Source organism: Peromyscus maniculatus, chromosome X (assembly GCF_049852395.1).
Source record: "Peromyscus maniculatus bairdii isolate BWxNUB_F1_BW_parent chromosome X, HU_Pman_BW_mat_3.1, whole genome shotgun sequence".
NCBI lineage: Eukaryota > Metazoa > Chordata > Mammalia > Rodentia > Cricetidae > Peromyscus > Peromyscus maniculatus.
The window spans coordinates 21,182,696-21,203,919 of record NC_134875.1 but is presented as its reverse complement, the minus strand read 5'-3'; the positions used below and the strand labels follow the sequence as shown (position 1 = coordinate 21,203,919).

At 43.5% G+C, this 21,224-nt stretch overlaps 2 protein-coding genes and 1 long non-coding RNA gene across 3 annotated transcripts in view; 1 reads left to right on the top strand and 2 right to left on the bottom strand.

The window, feature by feature from the left end:
* Nucleotides 1-17,656, bottom strand: part of LOC102918869 (synaptonemal complex protein 3-like) — a 35,207-nt gene extending 17,551 nt beyond the window's left edge. The window contains exons 1-2 of the mRNA XM_076561701.1: nucleotides 17,354-17,656; nucleotides 1,752-1,845 (exon numbers count right to left, since the gene is read on the bottom strand). Coding sequence (XP_076417816.1) covers nucleotides 1,752-1,783 — 32 coding nt within the window. The 5' untranslated portion in view covers nucleotides 1,784-1,845; nucleotides 17,354-17,656. The remainder of the gene's footprint in view (nucleotides 1-1,751; nucleotides 1,846-17,353) is intronic.
* Nucleotides 12,456-15,230, bottom strand: LOC102919170 (mRNA decay activator protein ZFP36L3-like). Its single transcript, XM_076562072.1, has 2 exons — nucleotides 14,116-15,230; nucleotides 12,456-13,689 (listed from the first exon to the last, which is right to left on the bottom strand). Exons 1-2 carry the CDS (start codon nucleotides 14,945-14,947, stop codon nucleotides 13,469-13,471), a joined length of 1,053 nt encoding a protein of 350 aa, XP_076418187.1. The 5' UTR covers nucleotides 14,948-15,230; the 3' UTR covers nucleotides 12,456-13,468.
* Nucleotides 17,657-19,601: 1,945 nt separating the features above from the next.
* Nucleotides 19,602-20,881, top strand: LOC143270795 (uncharacterized). The gene is made up of 2 exons (XR_013048028.1): nucleotides 19,602-19,900; nucleotides 20,505-20,881. It is a non-coding gene; the product is annotated as an uncharacterized LOC143270795 (long non-coding RNA).
* Nucleotides 20,882-21,224: the final 343 nt, after the last annotated feature.

Sequence of the window (21,224 nt, the reverse complement as noted above, 5' to 3'; positions counted from 1 at the left end):
TTTAGAAATGGAGATCTTTATTTTATTTCACTTAATTTTATTATACTAGATTACACAAAGCCATTTTACAGATGTATGTTATACACTTTGAGCATATTCCCCTTCACACCCAACTATTCCTCTTCTGAGCCTCCTTCCCCCATTAGATCCCCTTATAGCCTCCATTCTTCCTCCCACTTTCTTATTGTGTGTGCAGACATGATTTTATGGATTCATGATGTCTAAGACCCACAGATAACTGACTTCATACACTTATCTCTTACCACAATGGAATTTTTCCAGCCACCAAAAATTGCAGTTTTTGTGTTTGAGTACCTATCTTCTTTCCTTGCTTCCTTGTCTCATTTACTCCTGACAAAGGAATGCAAACACTGTAAGGCAGACAACATTTTCCTATAGTACGAGGATCTCATTTAATAATCACAGCATGCCTTACTACGAAGACTATCGTTACCCTATTGATTTAACTGATCTCTTTACAGGGCTGAGGAGATGGCCCAGTCAGTAAAGTCCTTACCATATGAGCATGAAGACCTGAATTCTAGCCTTAGAAGCCAAGTAAATATGCCAGACAATGCCTGTATTTGTAATCACAGCACAGAGAAGGTGGGGATGGGCAGATTCCTTGGGTCTCTAGGCAACCGGGTGACCTTGCTTTGGTAACCCAAGGCCTGTGGGAAGTCCTTTCTCAAAAAAAATGTAGACATTGTTCCTGGGAAACAACACTTGACTTCTGGACTCCACATATACACATAATACACAAATTTGTACATACTTAATACACAAAAAGATTCCACCTTTATTGTGCACTGTATTTCTGTGATCAATTTGTCAAGTATTGAATCCCCTTGATCTATTCATGTAACAGAACCACTGTTAAAACAGCAGAGACTCTTTGAGTCCCTTAAGGGGCATGTTCCTTGAAGCCCACTTCATGGATTGGTTGAGAATGTCACTGGCGTATTCTTTTTTTTTAAGACTTACTTATTTTTATGTGCATTAGTATTTTTTTTACATTGCCAAACTTTTTTTTTTTTTGGTTTTTGGTTTTGTTTTTTTTTTTGGTTTTTCAAGACAGGGTTTCTCTGTGTAGCTTTGCGCCTTTCCTGGAACTCGCTTTGTAGACCAGGCTGGCCTCAAACTCACAGAGATCCGCCTGCCTCTGTCTCCCTAGTGCTGGGATTAAAGGCGTGCGCCGCCGCCGCCGCCGCCGCCGCCGCCGCCGCCACCGCCGCCGCCGCCGCCGCCGCCACTGCCGCCTGGCCCCGTGCATTAGTATTTTTCCTGCATGTATGTCTGTGCAAAGAGTGACAGATCCCCTGGACCTGGAGTTATAGACAGTTGTGAGCTGCCATGTGGCTGCTGTGAATTGAGCCTGTCCTTTGGAAGAGCAGCCAGTGCTTTTAACCCCTGAAGCATCTTTCCAGCCCCATCACTGGTGTATTCTTGAGTTGCCACCTTACCAATAGCAAGATACCCTTTCTTGATATCTACTTTGTGGAAGAATTTGGGTCAGGTACATGTTAGGAAGGAAGAGCACAAGAGACTAAGGGTGAAGGAAGAAAATGTAATAATTCCAAATAGATTCAAAGTCGATTGATCACTATAGTTTCCATACAGTTCTTTACAACTCCAAACAGACTATCATAAATTAGCATAAACTCAAGTCTGTGGGGAGAACCCTAGCTTGGACTCCTAGCAATAGTGGATAAGTAGCCTGAAATAGCCATCTTCTGTGAATAGATTGGTACCTTGCCCAGTTGTCATCAGAGAGGCACATCATCCAGCAACTGATGGAGGCAGATTCAGAGACCCACAGCCAAACATTAGGCGGAGTTCAGGAATCTGGAAGAGAAGGAGGGGGAGAAAGGAATGTAGGAGTTAGAGGGGTCAAGGACACCACAAGAAAGCGGCTCACAGAATCAACTAACATGGGCTCATAGGGGCTCACAGAGACTAATCCTCCAACCAGAGAGCTTGCAAGGGATTGATCTAGGCCCTCTGCATGTAAGTTACAGTTGTGTAGCTTGGTCTTCTTATGGGATTCCTACACAGTCAAAGCAAGGGCTGTCTCTGACTCTTGTGCCAACTTTTGGGACCCTATTCCTCATACTGGGTCACCTTGCCCAGCCTTAATACATGGGGAGGTGTTTAGTTTTATTGCAACTTGATATGCCATGTTTTATTGATACTTACCCTGGATGGAGACAGAAGAGGAGGAGGACTGGGGATGAGAAGTGGGAATAGGGGTAGAGGGACTGGGAGGGGAGTGGGGAGAGACTGCAGCTGGGGTATAAAATAGATAGATTAATTAAAAAGAATTAGTATAAGCTCACTCTGTAATTTACAAGTACATAATGACCAGAGAATAAATTGTTATCAAAAGAATATGATATTAGAATCCAGCTACTGCTCAGGCCACAATACCTAGCATAGCCTTTCCCCTTTTGTAGATATAGGCAGGCCTCTCAGGAGACATAATCTTTTAGTAACAAACTTATACATGCCAAAATCTCTCATCTGGAGAAGTGAGTTTACATTAAAGGGGGTTATGGTGGCTACATATCCTTCTGCCTACCTGTTCCTTGCCTCCTGCATGGGAACCAGAGAGCTGGGCTATAGGCCTGTACTGTGAAACCTCCCTCATCCTCTAAAATGTATAAGACTTACACATCTGCCATGTGCGCCCTGATTTCCTCTCTTCAGAGTACCTGCCATGTTGTCTGTCTCTAGTGCTAGGGCCCTGAACTCTCCTACCATACTGTTGCCTATCTGTTTTTCCATGGTATTAATAACTTTTAAAATAAACAACTTACTTCCCAGTAATATGTCTCAGTGTCCCTCTCGAGTCCTGCCAAAACTTAGTTACTCACTATCATAGAGCTATATAGCTGAATGGAGGCCATAAACCCTGGTATTGATATTAAATTATTAATATTGCTGATGTGAAAATATTCCAGTGGTTTCTAGGTGGTCAGCCAACCTGGAATTCCTGGAGTAGACCACTTTGGTCACAGAAGTTATTTGGAAGAGCAACTGAAGTTAGTTTGCTGGTTTTGATTCAGTTTCTCATGAGGCACACAGCACAGCGCATCTTGCTATTTTATATCCTATTTGATGCCAGCTTGGTTACTAGAATTTTTGCTGACCTCAGTAAATGAATTAGAGGGTATTAAATTGGCAAAGTTTTTTCCCCCACAATTATTTATCTCAGGAGCGGTTACACTTTATTTTCTAATCCTATTCCCTGAGTCATTATTTGCATGCTTTTTTTTGGGGGGGCTATATTTGGAAATAACTTCACAAATAATCCTGAAGAAACACATAGGGTGGGTGGGGGGATCTGAATTCTCACCTCATTCTCTCCTTCTAACAGGCTATAAAACCAGGAGTAGGTTATATCACCTTAGCTTTGGGTGTCCTCATTGATAAAAAGCAAGTCTTGGTCAAGACAGTCATTTTGTTTTTGTTTTGTTTTGGTTAGTGTTTCATTTTTTTTGAGACAGGGTTTCTCTGTGTAGCCCTGGCTGTTCTAGAACTTGTTCTGCAGACCAGGCTGGTCTCAAACTGCTTGCTTTTGCCTCCCAAGTGCTGGGATTAAAGGCATGTGTCACCACCGCCCGGCTAAGCCAGTCATTTTGAAAGTCTCCCTGCAGGCCTTGTGGGCTTGGGGAGGGACTTCATGCTAGGACTAGGCAGCATGGGCAACATTCCTTCTGTAGCATACATTGCTACAGATTTTGTCCCCTCCCCAATTTGTGTTGAAACTTAGCCAGAAATGTAATGGTATGAAGAACTGGGTCCTTTGAGGAATGATTTAACATGAGGGTAGAACCTTTGTGACTGGGACTAAGTTGAGCTTAGAAAAAGCTCGATTCGGGGAAACCATTACTTTTCCATTCTGCCTCTGGCATTTGAAAACTGGATTTTCCTCCACTCCAGAAGGCGCCTTATTGAAGGTGTTGTGTTAGAAGCAGAGCAGCCCTTAATAGACAACTGTACTGCTAGTGAATTCAGTTTAGGATCCTCAGACCCCAGGTATACAATGAAAGAAATTTCTATTCTTCAAACACTATCCAGTCTCACATATTCTGGTATATTAGCCCAAATAGATTTAGGCCCATTCTGGTCTGCTATAGAATTTCACTGGAACTAATTATTTCACGGCTTTAAAGGATCCGAAGGCAGCTTACTCCTTACTTCTGTGCTAATAATATCGTTAGATAAATTAGTCTATGAATGTTTTATGATTCTGTTGTCTATTGTGATCACTATCATATTTCTAGTTAGGTGTAGATTCTGTAGAGACAAAAAGGCCAAAAATAAAAAGCAAAATTTCCCATTTTCTAAACCGTAACTGCTTGGAGCCTACCTAATGATCTGGATGCCTTAGACAATTAGAGACTAGCTTCTAATTGGTCCTGGTGTCTCACCCTAAATAGAGTCTCATGAAGGACATGACATTGTAAATGTTATTATCCCCAAATAGTGAGCTGCCTTCTTGAACTCTGTTAATAAAATCCTGCTCAAACGGAAGAGGTAAGGGCAGATAAATTTCCTCAACTGTAAGAAAAGGATCCAACCCTTCTCAGAGGAACACTTCTCTTTCTCTGAGACTTGCCCACTGCGTTCCTTCCACAGTTGTCCATTCTCTTTTTAGACATATAAATTTAATCAGCGGATTTTATTGTCATAAAGATTTCTTTATTTTGTTTTGTTTGTATGACTGTTTTGCCTGCCTGCATGTCTGTGTGCCGCTTGTGTACCTGAGGGCCACAAAGGTCAGATGAGAGCACTGGATTACCTAGAACTAGAGTGAGGAATGGCTGTGAGCTACCATGTGGGTGCTGAGAGCTGGCCCCAGGCATCACCGCGAGACCAACAGTGCTCTTGACTGCTGAGCCATTTCTCCAACCCTTAATGTAGGTTAATAACAAACTCATAGGACCAGCACAGAAGACAAACAACAGTAAAATTATGTATTTACATGTGGCACAACTAAGAAAAAATACAGTGAGTGAATGGCATCTACTATATGATAAGCACTATTTATTTGTTATCAATAAAAAGTTTGTTATTGTAAAATCCACATGCTGGCACTGTCCAGAAAAATTTCACAGGCTTATTTATTTGTTTGTTTAGATTTGTTTATTTTATGTGTACAGGTGTTTTGTCTGCATGTACATGTGTGCACCACGTGAGAGCCTGGAGCCTGTGGAGGTCAGAAGGGGGCATTGGATTCCCTGGGACTGTGGTTATAAATAGTTGTGAGCCACCATACGAATGTTGGGAGACCAGCTAGTGCTCTTAACCACCGAGCCAGGTCTCGAGCCCATAGGTTTCTTTCTAATAGCTATCAAACTGAACAGCAGAAACGTTCGCTATAACATTCTGACTTGCATTCATTCTTTACACTCAGCATTTATATTAAAGATTCTTACAAACCCAAAAGAGGGGAACTGCTGTTGATCTCCCTCTCCTCTTTTTCACCCAGCAAATCGTACGTGTATGTAACTTTTGACCCCGTGGGGTGGGGGTGGGGGAATATCTAACATTCAGAACTACTGATAACAAGCCAAGGAAAAAATATGAGAACGAAACTTTTCCCTTCATAGCAGATTCTTGAGACATTCACTACATACATAGCATGCTAACTCAATGGCTTTTTGGCATGATTGTTACATGTTTGGCCCAGGTAGCACACAGGTTGGCAAATTCCAAAGATGTTCCAGATAGGCCTCAAAGTTCAGTTCTGTTTTGAGGTCCTGAGCAATTTTTCTCACCAGATGCTGAAAGGGGAGTTTGGGAACCAGAAGTCCAGTGGACTACTAATAGTACTGAATTTCATGGAATGGCACAGTATCAGGCCTCTGATGATAAAATTTCTCAACTGTTCCAGCAGAAGAAGAGGAGCTTTTGTAGCCAATTCTTTCCTGGGTGCTTTACCAGGAGTAGATTTTCAAGCAGTCAGCTTTGTACAAGTCATAGTAGAGAACATCCCTACTTAGCCTTCCTTTGGGTGGAGAGGCAGTGGCTAGAAATATCCAGTGTTTATTAAAGCTTTTATGTCAATTCTCGCTATGAGAGACTATGTAACAGAACAGTTCATTATATCCAGATATCTGTTCTATTTAGCCACAGAATAAATTCTCTGCTTTTATTTTTTGGTTGTGAGCCTAGCCTTTAATGGCTGAGCCATCTTTCCAGCCCTAATTCTCTGCTTCTATAATACCCACATACTTCCTAAATTTGATTATGTGACACTTTCCATTCAGTACCTATCACCACCCCATCAAACAACATTCTCTGCTCAGAAAGAAGCTGCCCTGGTTAAGGGAGGAATTGCAACAGGGCGAAGACATATCATTCTGATTTGGCAGGAAAAGTGAGGTGGGGAGATGATATGGAGGTGTCAACTTGCCATTTCTTAAAATTGGTGGCACTCTAAGGAATGGTGGTGCCAAATGGATCTGTGCTGAAGAACACTCCTGGAGAGCTAAAACTTGGGACCCATGAGAAGAATTAGACCGTAAAGACAGGGGAAAGAAGCTAGAAGTGACAGAAGACATTCCTTAGCTTTAACCTTTACCATCAAGAAAGTAAAAATTGAAGATTCAGTGTGCAGACACGGCCTTGATAAAGGGCCAGTTCAGAGTGTTCTCTACCTCTGAACTGCTTTCTTTAGGGAAGAGTTTTTTTTAAAAACAAAACAAAACAAAACAATGAAAGGGCCTCTTGTAATCTCTCTCTTGCGGGTATGGGACATAAGGATGGATGGAATCAGTCTGAATGATGTGGAAATAGAAAAACTGAGTAATATAACTAAAACCTCCCCAAGACAAAGGTTTTATAACCTGAGACAACATGAAGGAAAGAAATCCCTGGCGTATATAACCTACTAGTGACGCCTGGTTTTCACTAGCTGAGTTTCCCACTAACATCAGGGACTGGAGGACGAATGAAGCCAGTGCAAGCATTATTGGAGAAAGTGATTCGTCTGCCCAGTTGGAGAGGCTGTACAGACTGTTCATTGGAGAAGGAAGAAAGACTGGTTCAGCAAGGGACTTAGCACTGGTGAAGACCTTCACGGGCTTGGCTCTGCCCCATCATAGGTGGTAATCTTTCTTAGTATAATGTGTGATTAATTTTTGAAAATTTCATAAATTCCAATATATTTTGGTCATATTCAACCCCATTCTTCCCCCTAACTCTCTCCTGGTCCATCCCCTATCTTTTTAACCCCTCCCAACTTCATGTCTACTTTTGAAAAAATTAAATCCAGTTACCCTCCTAATGTGAATAACACAGTGAATCTAATTTGTGTTCCCCATATACCCATGGGTATAGGAACATCCACTAGAGCATGATTGACCTACTAGGGGCCACATCCTTAAAGAAAATTCTTTCTCTCTTCTCTAACAGCTATCAGCTGTCAATAGGTCCTCAGCTGGGGGCAGTGGCTCATGAGCTTGCTGCAACCGTAGTGGAATGCTGACTGGCTTGATTTTATGAATGCTTATGCAGGCAACCACAGCTTTTGTGAATACGTGAGTACGTTGTTTTGTCATGTCCACAAGACACTGTTTTGTCCTACTCCTCCCTGACCTCCACCTCTACAATCTGTTTGCCATCTCTTCCATGACTGTCTCTGAGCCTTAGGCAGAGGGGATGTGCTGGCTAGTTTTATGTCAACTTGACACAAGCTAAAGTCATCTGAGAGGAGGAGACCTCAATCAAGAAAACATCCCCATAAGCTCAGGCTGTAGGCAAGCCTGTAGGGCATTTTCTTAACTAGTAATTGATGGGAGAGGGCCCAGGCCATGGTGGGTGGTGTCATCCCTGGGCTGGTGGTCCTGGGTTCTATAAGAAAGCAGGCTGAGCATGCCATGGGGAGCAAGCCGGTAAGCAGTGTTCCTCCATAGCCTCTACATCAACTCCTGCCCCCATGACACTGCCCTATTTGAGTTCCTGTCCTGACTTCCTTCAGTAATGAACAATGATGTGGAAATGTAGGCCAAATAATTTCTTTCCTTCCCAACCTGCTTTTTGGTCATAGGGTTTCATTGCAGCAATAGAAACCCTAACTAAGACAGGGGGTGTGATATTGATGATTAGACATGATCTTTGTAAGGTATAAGAGGCTATTTCAGATCTTAATGACATAGATTGACATTTGAATGGGGTTCCCAACATACCGAAGCATACCGGAGGGAGTAAACAACAACAACAACAACAACAAAGTAAACTATGGGACCTACTGTGCAGGTTACTGAAAATAAAGGGTGTCGAGATTTATGTTGATCTAGAGTTCCTAGGGTAAAACTGATGGAAAACTAAATTCTGTGCTTGAGAGTGTTTGGAAGGCTTTGAGACACCCAATGGCAGCTCGTCAAAAGGGTAAAAGAAGGGATGCTAAACCAGGGGTATACATGTGGTTCCCTCCTACTAAAGATTAAAGAAATTTCCTGGGATGAGAAACGTACCAGCTCCTTCTCTAGTAGGGTGGCCAAAGTGACCCAAAAGTGAGGGTAGCCGTATGTAGCAACCAGAAGCTCAGTGAATTGCTAATTTTTTGGTCCCTTGCTAATTGTGAAAAACACTTGGGTTTTTATAAACACTGGAGTCAAATGGACTTTAATCTACAGTAACCCCTAAAAGCATTGGGAGAAACAGGCAGAAGTTGAATATAAGAATAGAATAGTGCATGTGAAAACTACTAGGTTTGGTTCAGGGGTGAGCAGTCACCCCCAATTATATGCTATAGTGCACAGTTCTCCCCTGCAAGAGAATGTACTGGGAATGAACTGTTGCTGGGACACACACCACATACCCCCTTTGGAGAGTTTCTCTTGAGAATGTATAACTGTAAAATCAGTTATACAGAGCTAAATAAGGTACTTTGGCTATCCATGCTGCTGTACCTAATATCACTCTTTTGATAAAATAACTGATAAAAGTGATGGAAACTTTCCATCCTGTGTTGAACCTTTCTAATATATTATTTAACTATTCCATTAGTTCCTAATTCTCCAAACTAATTTTCATTCACTTTGAATGAACTTTCTGAATACTTCTCTTAGGTGGTCTTTGTTATGGGATAGTGACCCTGGAACTTGCTTTGGTATCCCATCCACTCTCTGTGAAAAGGTTTCATTACACTGCTGATATAATGTTAAACTTTGAGAGCCTTACAGGTTTCAAAAAGCTTGTGAAAAGACATACAAGTACACTTAAAGAAATGAAGATGAGACATCAATCTACACAGAACCTTCTCTGCAAACTTTGCCCACCCACCAAGTCGTGTGCAGGGCTTGGCACAGCCGTGAAAGTTTGGGATAGGGAGATCAGAAAGGCCTTTAGAGACGGACGGCCTTACTGACAGAGTGGCATTTTTAACAAAGAAGCAAACAAAGTGTTCTAGAAACAAGCCAGTTGAATAGGTAAGGAAGAATGAGTCAGAGAAAGGTAAAGTCATAGGCCATAAACCATGCCCCTATCTGGCTTGTTTAATGAACTAAAGGCCATTCTTCCCAGGGTAGAGATAAAGGGGCAAGTAGAACAGTCTAGATGTCAGTGAAACTCAGAGGACCCAGAGCTTTACTAGGAAAATGAAGGCTGACATTACCATTTAACTCAGCAAATGTGATAGCTGAGTATCTACTTGTTCTCCAGTCAGTGTTCACCATTGCCAACAGGCTAGTCTGGGCTTCCTTACAGACTGGAACTGTGTTTTGTACAGTCTTAGCTGTGGGCCTTGACCACATATGGTAAGAACTCGCAAGATATTTTCCCCTGTGTCTAGGAGATCTTTTCGTTCTTGTTTCCTTTAACCATAGCATGAGGCTTCTAGAGTATTCTGTACTTGAAAGAATTCTTACCACACTGCACTATTTCTACCCATGCATGTCTATCTTCCACTACCATGCATTCTGTGTCTTGCTTTATTAGTTATTTCTTCTTTCTACCTAGGCAGGTTCTCCCTATCCCACCAGTATCCAAAAGCTTCACCGCCTTGGATTTTCTGTATTATTTGTATCAATGTTTTCCTTAACATTAGCAGTCAGCAAAACCTCCCAGATAACTTGTAAACATGGTCTCCACCTCTAGAGTTCTTAATTGAATGTGTCTAGAGTCAGGCCTCAGAATGCCATTTCCTTTCTTTAGAATTCATAATAGTATTAATTTTGGTGTTTTTTGTTTTTTTTTTTGTTTTTTTTGTTTTTTTTTTTTTTTTTTTTTTTTTTTTTTTTTTTTTTTGAGACAGGGTTTCTCCTTGTAGCCATAGCAGTCCTGGAACTTGCTCTGTAGACCAGGCTGGTCTTGAGCTCAGAGATCTGCCTGCCTCTGCCTCCTGAGTGCTGGGATTAAAGGTGTTTGCCACCACCATTGGCTCATAGTATTTTAATGAAAAAAATATAAAGCATATATATCTTTGTAGCCAAAGGCAGAATGAATTATCAGCCAATTTTATATTAGGACACTACCATATGCATTTAAATGATTGAAAACCATTACTTCTTTCACATTCTAACATCTTGAATCAGGGCCTGGGAAAATAACAAAGCACCTGATGAGTATGTGTAAAGACTAGCGTTCAGATCCCCAGTCTCCATGTAAGTCATGTGGGCATTGTGGCCCCATCTGTAATCTGAGGCCCCATCTGTAATCTCAGGACTCAGGAGGCTGAGACAGAGATCCCTAGACCAAGCTGGCTAGCCTGAATAGCCAAAATGGCCATGTTTGAGGTAGAGATGGGGGTGGGGAGACAAAGTTGAAGTGTCCTGAAAGGGACACCCCAATAGCATCCTTGCCTCCTCTATTTCCCTCTTTAACCAAGTGGGAAAGAGATGAACACGGAGAGACCAAGCTTCTGTAATGGACATTCGGCCAGCTGGGTGTGCATTGCAAGCATCCCTGTATTGCAGGGACAGAGAGGAGAACCTGGACGGTGCTGAGTCAGATGTCCTCTTGGGCCAAGCAGAGAGCCTAGTATACTGCCCAAAACATGTTTTCCCCTAGTGCTACCAGATGCCACCACTGACTATGCCTGCTACTTCCTATTTCCTGTGGAGCCCAAGGCTAAGGTCTTTGGGCAGATACTTAAACCAAAAGATGACCCAAGAGACTGTGAATGAGACTAGTACAAGAATGTTGGCCTTCACAAGCAGAGCCCCATCTCCTTAGGGTCCTCTATACCCATCCCACCTTGGTAGCTGACAAATACCAAGCTGGTTAAGAGTACCACCATGAAGAGGAATAGCGTGAGTATTTACAGCCAGTGGTGAGAACTGAAAGCCTACACTCTGTGAAGCTTTTATACACACTTGGTTGCTTAGCCCCAGAGGGATGATGTTCTAACTATAGTAGACAGAGCCAGCCAGCAACCAGGTCCTGATGAATTTGCAGTCGCTTGGGGGTGAGAAGCTACTACTGTCTCTGGCCTTCCTGGTAAAAGGTGTGAAGTCACATCAGTAGGCAATCTTGCAGGCCTCTGTAGGAATAGTTGTAGCAGATTTCAAAGTAGTAGTCATTCAGTAGGAGGCAAGAGCAGAAGCTGTGCCCTGATCTCTAGGGTCTATGCTGCCCCTGGCAGATTACAGAATCCATAGCTCTAGCCCATGGCCCCTGGCTCCTGTCTCACTATTGAGGTTGTTTCAGCTCTCAAATTATTTTTAATTCCTGCATTAAAAGAGAAAAGCGAGGACTGATGAGATGGCTCAACAGGTAAAGGTGGAGGGCAAAAGAGGGCATCTGATCTCCTGAACTAGTTACAGACCTTTGGAAGCCACTGTACACATGCTGAGAACAGAACTAGGGTATTGGGGAAAATCAGCCAGTGTTCTTAACCATTGAGCCATCTCTCCAGCTCACATTTGCATTCTTACTTGGACAAGTCACCCACAGCAGAAACAGATGACACGGCTGTCTCATTCAGTAGTCACAAGAACCTTATGGAGCAGAAATGGTTATTGTCTTTATTTAACTGTGGATAAAGGCACTTGCTGGCAAGCCTGATGACCAGAGTTCAATCCCCAAGACCCAAGTAGTAGAAGGAGAGTATTTTCACAAATAATCTTTGTGGTCTTCTGACCTCCACACACTCTCACCCCACAAATAAATAACTTTCTTTAAAATCATGTGTTATTTTGACATTTATATAGACATGGAAGGAAATTAATGAAATGGTACAATATCTTAAGTTAATGGGTGGGGGTTTGTGGGGTCCTACTTCTTTGAGCTGTACTATTAGCTCGGGAATGAGTCTAAGAAAGGGGGAAGGGTCAGTATCATCAGATGTGTGACCACAGGGAGAACGCTAGCTAAACTCACTGTATCACAAAGCAAAACAGAAATACATGGACATGGGGAAGGGACCTGTGTGTAGGGGTCCCGACAAGGTTGGGAGGAGATAAGGGAGGGGGAGGGGGACAATAAGCAGAATCATTACACACATATGAGATTTTGAAAGAATGCATTTAATAAACTATTTTTGTTTATTTCCAGTAAAATTACCAAGTAAGGTTACAAAAGATATATATGACTATGATATAAGTACATACTCTTCACATTTTACCAGTTAATAATGGTAATCATAATATAACATAAGAAAAAATGCATATATGCTTTTCATCAGCTAAATAATCAGAGCGTGAACAGAACTCTCAGCATACACTCCTAACAAGACTACAAACAAATGGTTTTCTTCATATTGACTTGTGGCACAGCAGTGCAAATCAACTCAAAACACCTAAAACCTAAGCAGTTATTCTCCAACAATTTAAACGAACCTCTTCCCAGGGCTTCCAGAAAGCAGATGAAATAGTCTTAAGCTATTCATCCATTAAGTGGTGGCAATAAAGCCATTCTCAATTTTTGGAAGGCAAGCTTTTCTCACCCCCAAGACATTTATTGTTTTCAAAAATCTACAAAAACAACGACAGACTACAGAGGAGCTGAGGTTACTATCAAGGCATATTCTTGGCAAAAATAATGGATTCTAAAAGTATGGCAAGGTGGTAGCCAGCTGGCTTACTAGCACTTGTCTGAGACAAATATTGAGTCATTCCCTTCAAGGTAAAAATTCCCACATCTGGGATGCACCTAAACTTTTCAAGAGAAAAAATAAATGGTACTAGGCTGATGTTTTTTCATAGTGTCTCAAACTGAGACCTAAATAAAGGGTATGGGTTTTTATTTGTTTTATCTGCGCTACAACTGCACATTGCTCAACACAGTTTCTTGCCTTTTCTTTTCAACAAGAATTAAATTCCCTAATAACAATGAAAATAATAATAATAAAAAAACCCAAACAAGAAAACCGAAACAGAGGGATGGGGTCTCTTCCAACATAGAGTTCAAGAGCAAGCTTTCAGGGAGCCCCTCAAATCTGCCTGTGGCTTTGTCATCCCTCCCCCTCATCCCTGTATAGTCTCTCCCTCATCACTGGCACTTTTTTTTTTTTTTTGCCTCATTTATCAGAGTCTGAGAGGCGACTGAAGATGGGCAGACGACGGCTGGGATTGGTTCTGGGAGCTGCAGAACCACTCAGGCTGCTGGAGCTAGAGTAACTCAGAAGGCTGTCGAAGCTGTTGGTGCCCAACAGGGAATCCAGGCTGCTGATGAGCATGTCAATCTCTAGTGTCTCGGACTGGGCGTCTGGCGGTTGGGGGCCCAAGTGCGGCACAGGACCTGTGGCAGAGGTGGTGTTGGCAGCTACAGTTGCAGCAGGGGCAACTGTAGTGGCTGTGGCAGTGCCAGGGGTGACTAAGACGGCAGCAGCCATGGGGGCAAGGGCACTCGGGGATAAGATAGTGGCTGGAGGCGCCACGGCAGGCATCGGGAATTGCGTGGGAGCCACCAGACCCTGCTGCTGGCTCCGACAGTAGGCGGTGGCATTCGCATTAGCGAAGTTGTGGGGCTGGAATGCCACAGGCACAACGTAGCCACCCAACCCCTGGCCAAAGACTTGGGTATTGTTGGCACAGGTATTATACGGGACCCCACCACTGAGGGAGAACATAGCAGCCGCAGAAGCAGCCACAGAACCCGAAGCCACAGCGATACAGCACGTCGCAGGGATAGTGGCTGCAGGGTACGATAAAGGCAGAATCATACCTGAGCTCAACTTCTGGTAGTTGAGCAGCGGAGGCGCCTCAAGAGGTTGGTCTTGACCGGATGGTAAACCCGAAGAGTTGACAGAGCTGACGGTCTGCGATCCCGGCTCCGGGGTCTGCGGTCCCGGCTCCGGGGTCTGCGATCCCGGCTCTGACTCCCTGTTGAAGTCATCGGCGGAGCACGGCTCCCCGGAAGAGCTCTCGGAAGGGCTCTCGGAAGGCACAATTTGTCGCCCACTCCCGTTATGGATGAAGTGGCAGCGAGTGCCATAGGGGCAGAAGCCACTGCTGTGGAAGGTGCGACAAGGCTCCGTCTTGTACTTGGGGTGCCTTGACAGGGTACGCAGCTCTCGGGAGCCATGCGCGAACTGGCACTTGTGGCCATACCTGCAAGTGCCGCTTTCTTCAAAGGGCCGACACAGCTCGGTCTTGTAGCGCTCCGAAGTGACCGTGGAGCTAGAGCTACTCGCCTTCTGCTGCGGAGGCAGCCGCTGCTGCAGGCTATGCTGTCTGTTCGCTGGGTGGAACTGCCGCACAGCGTAGGCGCCTGAGGGCTCCCGGAGCGCTGTGCCGGTTGCCCCCAACTGGCCATTACGGCGGCGGCTGTTAGTCCCGGTCGGAAAGTTGGGGGAGCTGCTGAAGGCTCTGGGAGGCAGGTGCTGGAACATTTGGGGGTTACTGGATGAAGGTGGTGGGATGAAGCCAGGCATGAAGCTAGAGCTGGAAGGAGCTCCATTAGCGTGGAGCGCGCCGTTCAGGCAGTAGCCGGGCAGAGACATCTGGTTCCTGCGCATTAAGTCCATACTGTAGAAGGTCCACAGAAGTGTTGTCATGGTCTTTTGGGGCTCCACACAAAAAGGGGGGCGCCAAGACGCTTTGTGGGGGAACCAGCAATAACAACTCAAAACACGAGATAAAAAGCGCGAACATGGGGGGCAATAGGTGCCAAAAGTTTGTTCGTATCCCCGCGGGAGGGCCGATGAAAAAAGGAAGCAGCATGGGCTGCGCGTAAGACGCGCGGATACGCCACCAACTGGAGAGTGATGAGGAGTAGCTGAGATCTTTGCGCTTTGCTCCTTGCTCCGCACTCTGTTGAGTGACTCACGCCCCCTGGGGCGCTCAAACTGCTGGAACTCAGAAGCCGCGCCCAAAAGCGCTGCAGTCCTCTTTCCCGGACCTCGTGACAGGGGGAGGGCTCCGTTCTACTCAGCCTAAAGGTTTTGCGTTTGTCCTTCTAATATTTAAGCAACTAGACTCCAAATAAACCCACAACCCTCATCTTTTAGTAAAGAGCCCTCTTGTCTACACCCCCCCCCACCCCCTACCCCACCACTCCCGTTGGGCCAGTACAGACTTGCCGCCAAGCTGAAGCCCGGAACCCACACCGTAGAAAGAGAACTGATTTCTTCCAGTTGTTCAGACTTTCATATGTGTGTCACAGCATGTGCGCATAATCCACCACCACTCACACCCCAACAGACAAATGTAATTTTTTTTTTAAAAAAAATTAGATATTTTTGTTGTATTCATTCAAGGAGGAATTATGGTCTTTGAGATGGTTCAGTGGGTAAAGGGGCTTGCCACTAAACCTGACAACTTAAATTTGAGTCCAGAACCCACACAGTGTAAACTGATTTCTGAAAGTTGTCCTCTGACGTCCGCACTACCATCAGCATGCCCTTGTGCCCACATACAAACACACAGACTAAATAAAATAAAATAAATAAATAAATAAATAAATAAATAAAGCCATGTTGGGGTTACATTTTTCAGTGCGGTGGAATTAGGGCTAGTGAGGTGGCTGAGCAGGTAAAAAGACACTAAATAGATAAATAAAACCATGTTGGGGTTACATTTTTCTTTCTTTCTTTCTTTTTTTTTTTTTTTTTTTTTTTTTTTTGGTTTTTCAAGACAGGGTTTCTCTGTGTAGCTTTGCACCTTTCCTGGAACTCACTTGGTAGCCCAGGCTGGCCTCAAACTCACAGAGATCCACCTGTCTCTGCCTCCCGAGTGCTGGGATTAAAGGCGTGCGCTGCCACCACTGCCCGGCCTGGGGTTATATTTTTCAACGAGGTGGAATTAGGGCTAGTGAGGTGGCTGAGCAGGTAAAAAGACAATTGCAGCCAAACCTGATGACCTGACCTGGAGCCCCTGAACCCATGTGGTACGAGAGAACCGACTCCTCTAAGTTCTCTTTTGACTACCAGGCCTGTGCAGTGGCAAGAGGCACGTGCCCCTCACCCACCCAAAAAAAAAAAAAATAGAAAATGTAAAGTCATTTTTCTGTTGCATGCATTCAAGGTGGTAGAATTCGAGTTATCAAAATGGCTCTCAGTCTCTGTGAGCTCAAGGCAAGCCTGGTCTAAAGAGCTAGTTCCAGAACAGCCTAGGCTGTTACATAGTGAAACCCTGTCTTGAAACCACCCCCCCCACCCCCCCACCCCGCAAAAAAAAAAAAAAAAAAAAAAACACCAGATGGCTCAGTGTGTATTCGTGCTTGCTGCTAAGCCCAAAGACCTTATAGTTTGATCCCCAGTATCCAAAGAGTGGAAGGAGAGAATCAGCCTCTGCACTTTCACTGACCTCCACACCGGTGCACTGTGGCATGAGAACACAGACACACACAAATTAAATATATGTACTTTGAATTTTGAAGCTGTTTTCTGTTGTATGCGTTCAAGGTGGTGAAATTATGACAGCAAGCAGGCTTACCAAGTAAAAGGGTTTTGCTCCCTGCCTAACAAGTGGAGTCCAAGCCCTGAACTCACATAGGAGAAAAGGAGGATAATTTCACCAGGTTGTTTTCCGACACAAACAATAAACAAATACATAATTTGTAATAATAAAGGCCGATTTTTAGCTACATGCATTCAAAATGGTAGAATTAGGGCTGACTAAATGATTCAGTGGGTACTTGCCACCAAACTGATAACCTGAGTTTGAACCCTGGAATCCATATCGTAGGACTGAACTGATTCTGGTGTTTGATTTTCCAAGCAGAGCAAAATGTATTTATGCTCAGAAAAAAAAAGGGGGGCAAACTGCGTACTTAAATAGCATGGCTATTATATGTTTTCTGATAAAAAACATTTCCTGGGGAGACAAAACACACGTGTTTATTCACCCCAAATAGGGAGCCCATAACAGATTTAAACTACAGATACCATCAAAGTCCATCCTGGTGATCCAGTGATTATTATTGGGGTTACTTACAGGAATACAGGTGAGGGGTTACTTACAGGAGTAGAAATGACTCAAAGCCAGCTGCCTCACCGGAGTCCACCCCAGCCGGGGAGAACCTGGAGCACACTGCACAGCCTGCAGGCAGCTCAGCGCCATGGAAAATGCCTTTTCCAGGCGCCTCAGTTGCTGGAAACGTCTTCCAGGCAAGGCAGCTCCAGCTTGGCTAGTTGCTACATCTTCCAGGCAGCTGGTCTGGTCTCCTCTGAGAGTCTTCTTCTTCTTCTTCGCAGCTCAGCTTCCTTTCATCTCAAAAGGACTCGCAGCTTTTATTCTTTCCTCCGGCAGGGAGGGGCCTAGTGAGTGTGGTGGGTTTGGGGGACTTCTGGGAGCTCTTTTGAGTTGTTTACCTCCCTGCTTAAGGAGCTTCCTGAAGCTCTTTTGAGTTGCTTACCTCCTTGTTAAGGAGCTTCCTGCAGGGTGGAATGTTCAGTTCTCTGAGGAGGCTGTCAGGCAACAGTATATTAAAGGCCTTTGCAGTTTTATTAGCTATATTTTCAACAACAGCCTGCACCCTGATAATATGGCTTAACATATACATGGGAGTAGGGTACCCTCAGGGTCCGTCCTCTGCAAGTAGCTGGACCATAATAATGGATTTCACACTCAGCCATTCATTATCTTTCTAGTTGACAATTTGTAGGGCATGCCATTTACTTTGAGTCTCTCTTTCCTTGAATACTGAGACTTCCAAATGGTCCCCTCTGGTAAGTGGGAGCAGGAAGAAAGCTGTAGTGAGAGGCCCCAACACATGATCCTAATCAGTTTGGGGGGAAGTATAATCTGGGCTGTTTTCCCCAATAATTGAAGTTTTGTTTTGTTTTTATTTATTTAAGAAATTTTTATTCATTCCACATACCAACCACAGATTCCCCCTCTCATCCCTCCTCCCGCTCCCCTTGTTTTTTTGAGACAGGGTCTCATTATGTGGCTCTGAATGGCCTGGAACTCGCTGTGTTGACTGGGCTGGCCTCAAACCCACAGGAGGCCTCTGCCTCAGGGGTAGTAGGATTAAAGGCATGCACCACCATACCCAGCTCCAATAATTGAAGTTTTAAGGAGCCAAACCCCAGTAGCAGGACTGGAGTATCCTGTCTCATTATAAAGCTTGCAGGGATCCAATTCTTTAGTTTTTCAAGGCCATTGATCTCCCATATCAATTTCCTCACATACATGGCCAGAAGAGCCCTTTAGAGCCTGGCTATAGTCTCTGCCAGGACCAAAAACAGGTTTCTTGTTATAGTAGGGATGGGGAGTGGGCTACTTTTTATTTCCTCATAAAAAGAATAGAGGGCCTGGATTTGGCTTTATGGATGATAGAAACTCTTGAAATATAACAGGCTCTATGTCCATGCCCTGTTCCAATCTGCCAGCCAGTTTTCTTACGTAAGGATACTGAAATTAACAAGGTTACTGGGTCTCTAGTTGATAGTCTGCTGCAGCAGCCTCCTTTTGAAGGAGTACCATTTTGTACTTTCCCGGCCAGGTGCTCATGAAATGTACCCAGTAGGGACAGTGAAAATGTGCACTAGGGGGTGCATCTGGCCTGAATTGAGGGCCGCTCACAAATGTAATTATCATATAGCCTGTATGCCCACTCCTAACATAGTCCTCCCAATGGCTCAACAAAGTTGATCAGCCATAAACTATGGTTGCACACACACATGAAAGTATTTATTGACACTGGTTGTCCTAGGTTAGGTTAGAGAGGTGTATCTTTTGGATCATTTGTCCCTTGACCTGGGGGATGGCACTGAACCTCCAATCCTTCCTTTGTTGGAATGCACTGTGGATCAATGCATGTATAGTGTCTCCATGTTGACAAATGGAATAGGTGATTTTGTTATGCTCTCAGGGCCCCAAGACCTTCCCTTGGTATGAGAAATGGGTGTGATAAATAAAGCAGTATCACCCAGAGGGGAGGTGGTGGCACATGCCTTTAATCCCAGCACTCAGGAGGCAGAAGTAGGCAGATTTCTGTGAGTTCCAGGCCAACCTGGTTTACAGAGCAAGTTCCAGGACAGCCAGGGCTGTTACACAGAAACCCTGTCTCGAAAAACCAAAAAATAAAAAAATTAAAGCAGGGTCCAAGTAAGTCTGGCCCAAGTGAATTAGGTGAATACAGTGGATCTCAGAATGAGGGGGCTGGACCCACAAAGCAGGGCCAGATCAGTAGTAGCAAGAATTAGTTATGCATCTTATTAGTAAAGAGTGCTAATAGAAAGTTTCAAAACAGGACCAGTTAGCTGCCTGTTTACTCCAGACAGGGTATCAGTGACAGAAACAGTTCTAAGTTTACCCTTGTGAACCAAAGATTTCTTGGGGTTTCTTACAGGAACATGAATGACTCAAAATGCAGCTGCATCAGAGAGAAGCCCACCCCAGCATGAGTGTTGACTCACAAAAGCTGTGTCCCCAGGAGCTTTCTTCTCAACCTGCAGGCAGCCCCACCGGATAATCTCTTCCAACCAGCAATTGTTTACTTCTTTTCTAACCTTTGGGAGGGCCCCTGAAAACCTTACCACTTTCTGAGCTTCCCCAAACTTGTAAGTTTTCTTTAGTTCTGAGTTGCAGGATCCGCCATCCTCCCTACAGGAAGGAATGTTTCAGTTCTGGGGAGACAGCTACATAACATTAAAAGATGCCATTTAATTCTTACATTAGTCATTGTTTTCCAAAATAACAGAAACAATCAGAGATGTTTATTAACTCATTCACTGTTATATATTTACTATATGTATTTACTTTATTATTTACATGTTTATGATTTATTTTTTCTTCAATCAAAATTCCATGTCTATGTCCACCTTCTCTCTTTAAAAATTATTTCTTGGCGGTCTGAGCTGACATTTTCTTAATCCAATATTGGCTACCCTAGAACTTTCATTTGTATGGTGTAATTAACAAGGAAGTTTGAATAATTTAAATTTTTAAAAGCTAGGACTTTGTCTGGAGAAATTCTGGTGAGCCCATTAAATGAATGATACTAGAGCCACTGAAGCAAGGTTGTAGATGTATGTGCATCAAAGGGCAAAGAGAGACAGGCGCAAGCTTGTAGTTTGTAGTTCATGGCATAAAGTAGGGTATTATTTTTATAACAAATGGAGAGACTGTGACTGTTCATTAAAAACATGTTTTTATATTTTCCAGCATGGACCCCACGATCAGTAAATGCTAAGTGTGCCAGCACTCATCTGTAACCCTAGCCTTGGAGGAATGGAGATGGACAGACGCCAGGCAGGGCTACCTGAAGTGCAAGTGGAGCTGAAACAGCCAGCTCCAGGTTCAGTGAGAAAACCCTATCTCAAAAAAATAAGATGGACAGCAGTCAAGGAAAACACTTGATGTCTTTGTGTGAATGATTAAGTCACTGAAGGGAATTTTAGAAAAATGTAAGTTTGACTGATTTCAAAGAAATGTTTAAATACTCAATATTTGGTAAAACAAATTTTCATCCCTTTTTATGTATAATTATGAACGTTTTAAATGAGAAATAAAAATTAACAGCTTAGAAATGAATATAAAAATCAGGCTTCTATATATTTGCTGAACATCAAAATAAAAACCATTCTAAGCCATTAATGTTCGAAGACATGTGAAGTATTCTTAATCATTAAGTAAGAGTAGTTGTCATTTATCTGAAAACGGAGCCCAATATTTATAAATTTTGTTACTTGCATTAACCATGTTAGCAGTTTAGTTTGTTCCAAGACACAAATGTGCATTCTTTTAATGAATTTTTATAAATGAACAGGAAACATTTTCATTTCTCAGAGCAGGCTGTGGTAAGTAAGCAAATATATAGTGTTTATAAGATAGATTTTGTGGGATTTTTTTTTCTTTTTTTTTTCACATAGGGATAGAGTGGGA